The 8,739-nt window shown below is 51.1% G+C and overlaps 1 protein-coding gene across 1 annotated transcript; it reads left to right on the top strand.

Moving 5' to 3' along the window:
* Window positions 1–4,507: 4,507 nt before the first annotated feature.
* On the top strand, window positions 4,508–6,077 carry LOC123127968 (uncharacterized). The gene has a single exon (XM_044547846.1). It carries the CDS (start codon window positions 4,671–4,673, stop codon window positions 5,751–5,753), a length of 1,083 nt encoding a protein of 360 aa, XP_044403781.1. The 5' UTR covers window positions 4,508–4,670; the 3' UTR covers window positions 5,754–6,077.
* Window positions 6,078–8,739: the final 2,662 nt, after the last annotated feature.

Here is an 8,739-nt window from a genome sequence, read left to right on the forward strand (position 1 = left end):
CAACGCACTCTTGCCAATCAACGAAACCAGCAGAACTGCATGCAAAGCTAGCGCAGTAAAAGGAGCTGTCGCCATCCTCTTTGGTGGCACGGCCCACATGCCATCTCCGTTCTGTTGCTAAGACTAGCCACAATGGAGAGTAATATACACTGGTAACATACACTTATCTCTAGACTATGTTACTACCTTTTATAGTGGGTAGTAACATAAGTATGGTAACATGCAAAGCCTCATTTATAGACTCATATTGCATTCGGACATGTGATGTTACAGTAACTAGCTAAGTTACTCAAACTACCTCTCTCCTCATTAACTCATTGCCACATAAGCAAATTTGTTGAGTTGGACTCAATGTTACTGCTGGAGTTACTCCCAATGTGGCTAGTCTAATCGCTGCAGAGGCGGAAAACCTGTTACGTGCAAGCTGCCACCGTCGGCTGTGGCGGTTGCTGCCACGTGTCGGCTGCCGGACCTGCCGCCACAATGTACGTGGTCTTTTTTGTCAATATGATTCGAAAGTGGTCTTTTCTGTCAATACAAAAGCATAGGTGGTCTTATATGACAAAAAATCTGTTTAATGAGCCAACGATTCTGAACGCCTCGGCCGACCCCTGGGCCATCTTCAATATTGTCCGGTTGTTACATCTTCCCCCGCTGAAGAACTGCTTGTCCCCAAGAGAGTGCAGTAGGGAAACGAGCCTTGACGACATTGTTGTAGTCCTCCCAGCTCACCGACGCTGCTGGAAGGCCCGCCCATTTGATCAGTACCTGAGGAGCAACATTTCTACCTTTCTTGACCAAGCGGCGCTCGAGTATAGCTTCAGGAAGAAGCTGCTGACCGACCAGCTCAGAACTGTAGGGTCGGAACTATAGTCTGACCGTGGGTCCTTCAGTTGTGAGACGTGGAACACCCGACACCGGATGGATTGAACTATCGTCTGGCTTGTCGAATGCACTCCAGGATCGTGAAATGGCCATTGAATTTGAAAGCAAGGCTTTGGAAATGGTCGATTGGCGACTAAAGACTGGACGAAGGGTTGCAATTTGAGCAGCACCTGAGCTCTCACTGGGATTTTTTTCCAGTGCGATTACGATAAGCTTGCAACTTCATACAGTTTTGAGCAGCCGTTAAGTGTTGATGTAGCAGGGCAGTCAGCTCGGCACGTTGTTGTAGAAGCTACCCCAAAGTAGCAGAAATTGAAGCAGCCAAATGGGCCATGGAGTAAGCAATTTCATAAGCATCCTTAAAAGCAACAAATTCTTCTATTTGTTTAATATAATAACTAATTATAAACACCATTAGTATAAGAGATCAATATTTCATTATCATTAAATTCATATTGGACGGGAAGGTGTGGAATCTTCATCCTAAAGCAACAAGTAAAATCATACATACAACACATATTCCAAGCATAGCAACGTAATATTTTTATCTGATCCCATAAGTGTTTCTCTTTTAAAGTCAAGGTAAAGTATTCACGTTAATCCAAAGTGTATCCCATTACCGAGTTGAATGAGGATTTATTAGGATTATTAAAGTAATATTTAATGTTCCACACATAACCATTATCAGGGGTTTCAGGAGGTTCCCCATCTCCATGAGTAGAAAGTACAACTATTTTGTGTGTTTCATGCTCCATATCCATAACTAAAGATAAAGAATAACTTGGAATAGGAAATAAAATCTACTTAGTGATAACGCCAACAAGCACACATAAGATTATTCACCCCGTGGTATTGCTCCTCGACAATGGCGCCAGAAAAGGTCTTGATAACCCACAAGTGTAGGAGATTTGCTGTAGTCTTTTCTATAAGGGTGTTGATCCTAACGAGGTGCTAAAGGTAGAATTAATATTCTCTCAAGTTCTATCAAGCACCCATACAACTCTACACACACTTAATGCTTGCTTTACCTAGAACAAGAAATAAAACTAATTTGTGAGAATAAAATGATAACTTTGCAAGAATATAAAGAGTTGGGTGTTGTTTTAATAAAAGAACAATGAAGTAAAGGATTTTGGAAGAATGGTAAAGAAAGGGATTGTCCATAGGCAATTGGATATGAAATTATAGTGATGCTCATCATATTTATGAGGGAGAGGTCTAAGCTAACATACTTTTCGTCCTTGGATCATATGTTCTTTTGGCTGAAACTCTAGCAAGCATCCACAAATACTAAAGATTCATTATGGTAGTACTCAACCATAACATTAAGTTAAAAGCCCCCCTTAATCCCATATGCAACAACTCACGAACTCAGGTTTAGGTTTCTACCAGTCCCGCAACCCACTATAAGCAAATTATCAACATATTGCAACACACTACAACGGGAATCCTACATGTTTGTGTGAGACGACGGGCACCATAGGACAACACCATAATAACACACAACTCATATCAGCCATATCATAAACCCTAGAGGACAAAAAGAAACTACTCACACATGACAGAGATGCAACACATCATTCGATAATAATATATAGCATAAAACACCATGTTTAAGTAGGGATTACGCCGGGGTGAAAGAGAGTACACTGCTGCACGAAGAGGCAGAAAGATGGTGATGATCGTCGCCACGATGGTTCCCCCAGCGGCACACCGTCCTTCTTGCTTGGTCTTCCCCTAGATGGGAGAAGGGTTCCTCCTCTAGTCCTTGGCCTCCATGGCTCCCGAAGGGCAGGAGCTCCTCCAAGATTGGATCTTCGGTCATTTTCTCTCTAGATTTTCCTCTCTATTTCGCGACTATTTCTGCGGCCGAACATCGTTTCTTAGATAGCAGGATGCTCCCAACTCTAACTGGGACGAAATTTTAAAACGATTTCTCCCCAAGATTAGCTTCCTTGTGCCCGAAGGAGAGCTCAAGGTCTACCCACAAGAGTGCATTGCGTGGGCACCCTCTGGCCATTGGGCCAGCCCTTGTGGGGCCCACAAGCACTTCCTTGCATTGATTCTTTCGCCATAAATTTCGATATATTTCATAAAAATCCACAAAAAATTTCAGGTCATTCCAGCTCCATGAATTTTTCACCTAAACCCCCCCTCAAACAATAGAAAACTAGAACCGGCCTTTGACACTGGGTTAATAGGTTAGTCCAAATAGAAATAGTATAAATTATTATCAAAATATGCAAAAGCGGTATGATAATAGCATGGAAAAATCAAAAAAATATAAATATGTCAGAGACGTATCAAGGATGGGGCCAAGGATGAGAAACAATGGTTGTGTAGTTCAAGTATGCTCCCCGCGTTTATTTTGCAATACCAACATGTCCCTCCTAGATGGATCACATCCCTTACTTTTTACATCTAAGAGCATCTACAACCAGAGCCCACAAATGTCCTATCAGACAAAAAAATGAATAAAAAAAGTCATCCAACGATAATCCTTACTTTGTCCAGGCGTATCCGGGAGTCCACAAATCCCCATATCGAAGCTATATATGGAAAACATATGAGGATGTCCGGGCAGGGTGCCATGTAGGATTTGGCCCACTGTGGACAATCTTTTCTTTTTCTTAAATCTTTTTTCCTTTTCTCTCTATTTCTCTCACCAATCATATGCATGTGATCGGATAATATAAGGTGTGGTTGTTTTACAAGGAAAGCGGTGGTCTAAAACGGACGTGCCCCGGCACGTCCATGGGCGTATCAGGAGCCAAATTAAGCAAATGTGGTTGTAGATGCTCTAATAGCTCTCATGAATCCTTTATATACAGGACTTACTCCTTCGCTCCTCCTAGCGACCAGCAGCGAACATGTGGCTACGATATTTTCCTCCCGCCGACGGCGCCGGCGATCTGCCTCATCTTCAGTGGCCTTAGGGCCATGGGGGCACGGTGGATCTCCACCCTTGCCAGTGGGAAGGCTATGCTTTTATACATTTTTTTTAGTTTTGCTAAGGTTTGTATCCTGTTCAGGTAAACGAGACGGCGATGACTCTCTGAATATGGAATAAGTTTCTTCCCGTCTAGCCTCCGCCCCGATGGTGCGTCTAGCAGCGTCGGAGGGTGTGTGGAGGTGTGTCTCCAGCAGATCTTGCAGAATTCGGTCGATGGTTGTCCTTGGTGGATCCGCTCGAATCTTGTCTTCGCACGTCTACATTAGTGTTCTTTCAGGTTGGATCCTTCCTATCAACGCTTATCTTCATCGGCGGTAGTTGCAGACCGGTGCGCTGGTCCTGTTAGGCCTTAGTACGGCGACTTTCTAACTGTTTATTATAACAATTTTTTTTCGGCCCCGGCCAGGATGATGAGGACGACATCTTCGGCTCGCTTCTATGCTTGTAGTCGTCGCTAGGTGGTAGGGACCTTGATGTAGTTTTTATTATTTTTGATGTTATGTAATTTTTATTATTTTTTATGTTCGTTGTATTATCATAATGGGTAATGAACAGATCATAAACTTTTATATATATATATATATATATAATTGCTCTGATGCGTGCGGTGCACCAGTTTGATGGTTCTCGGGCACGCCGATCTCCCAAGAGCGGCACCCTACCCGCACCGCCTGTGCGGAAGGAGACCGATAAACAAAAACTGGCACGGCATCCCACCGCCATAGAGCATCGCCCATGCCCATTAAATCCGAGCAAAGAGGTTTTTTTGTCCGTCGCAACCGAGCCCACACAACCTAGAAACGCCTGATTCCAATTCCAGATCGCGGTCGCCATGGCCCTCCGCGGCTGGTCGCACTTCGCGCCGGATCTCCTCGTGACCGTCTCCGGCGACCTCACGGAGCTCGCGGACATCGCCCGCTTCCGCTCCGTCTGCACCACCTGGCGCGACGCGGGGGTGGACGCCGCGGCCGCGCCTCCGTCGCAGCCCCCGTGGCTCCTCCTCCCGTCCTCCCCGTCGCCGCTCTTCTTCAACCCCTCGGAGGACCGCCTCTACCGCAACATCCGTCTGCCCGTCCCCGCCGCGGACGCCCACCGCCGGCGCCGCCGCCGCCGCCTCTCCGCGTCCCCGCACGGCTGGATCCTCGCCGTCGACCCCACCGATCTCGCCGCATCCCTCCTTCACCCCTTCACCGGCTCCGTCCGCCCCCTCCCGCCGCTCCCCGCCTTCTTCGCCGAGACGGATGACCTGGCCTGGGACCTGTCCCCGCACAGCATCATGGCGTCCTGCGGCGAGGTCGTCCTGGTCTGCGCCCTCGACCCTCTCGCGGACTCCTGGGCCCCGGTCCCCGCCATGCCCGACTGCAACGTGAGCAGCATCAACTACGCCGGCGGCGATTTCTTCGTCTTCGAGGAGGACGCGTGCCGCACCACCATCGTCGACTCCATCACCCTCGCGGTCACGGCCGTCATCCAGCCGCCGCCCCAAGTCGACCTCCCCACCGAGGCGCGCGTCGTGGTGGCTGGTGAAGAGCTCTTCCTTCTCGTCAAGTCCAAGTGGATGTACGTCTTTACTGACGACGTGGACTTCTCCAAGGCCTTCTGCGTGAACCACCGGAGCACCAACCCAGCCTGGCAGGAGCTCACCAGCATCGGCGAGCGGGCGCTGTTTGTCGATCCTCTCCACGGGTTCGCTGTGGGGACGACGGCAGGGTTCACGAATCTTGAAAGCAACACGGTCTACTCGGTGACCACCAAGGAGGCGAGCCGTTCCAGCAGTGTGAAATACAGTGTATCGGCTTTCAACCTGCAGAGCCGGACCTCTAAGAAGCTTGCATGCCGGCTGAACGAGCTTGACACGGCTCAGCGTGGCGGGGCGGCGGCATCGTGGATCATACCAAGGGTGAATGAGGGCTGAACAAAGTCAGGGGAATCGGAGGTCCTGGTTCTTATCTGATGATGGTGACGAATGATATCTGCTTGCTCGCGGGCCAAATTCTTGGTACCTTTGCGCTTGCATATGTTCTGAAGTGAAGTCAAAACCAACCAGCCTCTTTTATACGCATGTTCTTCTTCTGTACGTACATTATATGTCGTTTAGACGTTCCTAGATTCTGAATTTCTGATCAGCCTGAAGCTTATTTCTGTGAGATGTATTTGCTGCTTAAACTCTCAAGTTTCATTGTCCACTTATAATGCTCAAGCAGTCAAGCTGAATAGATTTTGTGATGTTAAAGTACTCCATATGCTATTTCTGTTTCAGTGTGGTTTCAGTAATGGACTCGGAGCCTGTTTTTTAATGCATTAATTGAATCGGAGTCTCAGAAGCTGGACAACTGTATTTTCTTCATATTTTCATAATATATGACGCGAATGAAACTTTCATATGCATTTGTTGTTATTTATTATGCCTGCTAGCATAATGGATAACTGAGTACCAAGGCCCGGCAAATGGGATCAATTTGTCTCTAGTTGATTGAACAGAAAATGCAGCGGTGTTGATTGAACAGAATTTCTGGCGAAGCTTTGTGATGGGAACACCTGAACAGCAACGAAATGGCATCCATCCGGATTGCTTGAAAAGGATGCTACATCTGCAATGACCCGATTGCTTTTATATGTGGTAATGAACCAAGCGACTGATGTCATGAGCATGTTTTTGCTAGTGGAGAAGTAAGGAAAAGATCCAACGTAGAATGGAAAGCACGCGGAACAACCGGTTTGTTTAAGCAGTGGTTATCGAGCAAGATGGGTGTAATCTTATTTTTGCAGTTCCTTCTAAAACATACTCTCTCCGTCCTATGGTATATGGAGTATATTATACTCCCTCCGTCCTAAAATAATTGTCTCAACTTTATACTAGCTCTAGTACAAAGTTATACTAAATTTGAGGCACTTATTTTGAAACGGATGGAGGAATATGTTATAGCATCTCCAGCCGCGCCCCAAGAAGGCCCCCCGGCGATTTTTCGACCGCCGGCGCCAAAAAATTGATCCAGTCACGCCTCCAAGGGCCCAGTTTTCGCCCGCTCGGGCCGAAATTGGCGCTGGCGGACCCAACCCGAACCCGGCGCGCTGGGGTCGCTCGGGGGCGCCGGGCGAATTGTTTTTGGCGCGAAGAGCCGCGAGCCAGCCGCGTCAGCGACTCGACTCTCTTCTTGCCGCTTCGTCGTCCTCATCACCTCGTTTCCCGTGGCGAATCAATGCCAAAGCTGAGCGCGCCGGTCAGCCTCCATTGATGGTGGCGCAGTGAAGGCCGGGCGACGCGCGTCCCCTCGCCCGCCACGCCACGCGTAACGCGCCAGCCAAGCCTACCACACGGCGCCTCCGCCTATATAAGCCGACCACCAGCGCGCCGGAGACACGCACAGATACTCCACCGTCGACGCGCCCATTTCTCCCCCTTCCTCCTCTTGCCGTCTCCAGTTCAGAAGAATGGCCGAGCGCTTCCCAGGCGACGGCGCGGCGGCGAATGGCTTCGGGCGCCGCCATCTTCACGAGGACGAGGCTCGCCTCCTTTTCGAGGCCGAGTACCCGGTCCCATCGGACATATGCGGGTGCCCGGGGCTTGGAGGATCAGCGCCGGCGGCGTGCCGGTGCCACCACCACCCACCGGGGCGCACACGGCGTGCGGAGATCGCACGTATCCGCGCATCCCTGCCGCGGGCGGCGAGGGAGGGGCCACGCTACGTCCCCGACAGCCCGCTCTGGAAGCCCTACTTCCGCCGCCGTCACGCCGAGCAGCTCGAGGCCACCAACGGCGTCGTGCCCTCCGACAGGCTCAACTCCGAGGGTCGGCGCCGGTGGTGGGGCGTGCCCGGCCGCATGTTGGAGGCCGTCCTCGAGTACATCGAGGGCGGCAACACGCCGCGCCTCGAGTACCCCGCTCCCCCGTCCTTCTCACGCCGTCGTGGGAGCTCCTGGACGCCGAGGCGCATGGAGCGGCCCGGGGCGTCCTCCTCCTCGTCCGGCCGCTCGTCGGGCTCTCCCTGCCTCCGCCCCGTCAAGCCGGAGCCCAAGGACACGCCTGTCAGCGCGCGCACCCGCAGCTCCGGCGTCCGCATCGGCGACTCCACCCCCCTCCAGCCGCTTCGTCCTCGTCGAGCCCAAGCCGGAGCCCGGCCTCCCCGCGGAGTACGAGGAGATAGCCCGACGTCGCTTCTCCGATGAGGACGCCCTGCAGTGGGCGCGGGACGACTACCTCCGTGACGAGATGGTCCAGCAGCGCCGGGCCCTGGAGGAGATCGCCGTCCGCAAGCGTGGGCGCGAGGATGAGCACGACATCGTGATCCTCGACAGCGACGATGACGAGGACGCCCCCGGACCGTCCATCCCGCCGCACCAACCGGGGGAGGGATGCAGCAGGGACGGCAGCGGCGGAGGCGGGGATGCCGATGACGAGGACGACGACAATGGTGGCGACGACTACACGCGGTTCTACCGCCTCCTCGGCATGTAGAGCTGCAAAGGCGGGCAGCGGGCGGCGGGGAGCGGCGAGGTAGACGGCGAGGAGCGGCGATGGAGGCGGCGGGAGCAGCCCGTAGTAGTTTTTTCTTTTTTGTAAAATATGTTTAAATTTGAACGAACTCGCCGATGTTTGCGTTAAATTTGAGCCGTGTTTGCGCCGTATTTAACTTTTTCAAAAAAAATGGGCGCCGCGACTGGGAGCATCACGCCCCCAATGCGCGGTTTAGCGCTGGTGCGCCCTCAGGGGGCGATTTTTAGCCCCTCCTGGGTGCCAACGGCTGGAGATGCTCTTACAACCAATGTACTCATACATTGGTGCTAGACTTTCCCTTTAAATGGCTTAACTCCTCAAATTATTCATGAGTTAAACCGGACCTAGCCAAACTCGTATCTCATTTAACTCGTCAAACGTTCAAGCGGTGCAATGGCTGGTGTTT

The sequence above is a fragment of the Triticum aestivum genome, chromosome 6A (assembly GCF_018294505.1).
Source record: "Triticum aestivum cultivar Chinese Spring chromosome 6A, IWGSC CS RefSeq v2.1, whole genome shotgun sequence".
NCBI lineage: Eukaryota > Viridiplantae > Streptophyta > Magnoliopsida > Poales > Poaceae > Triticum > Triticum aestivum.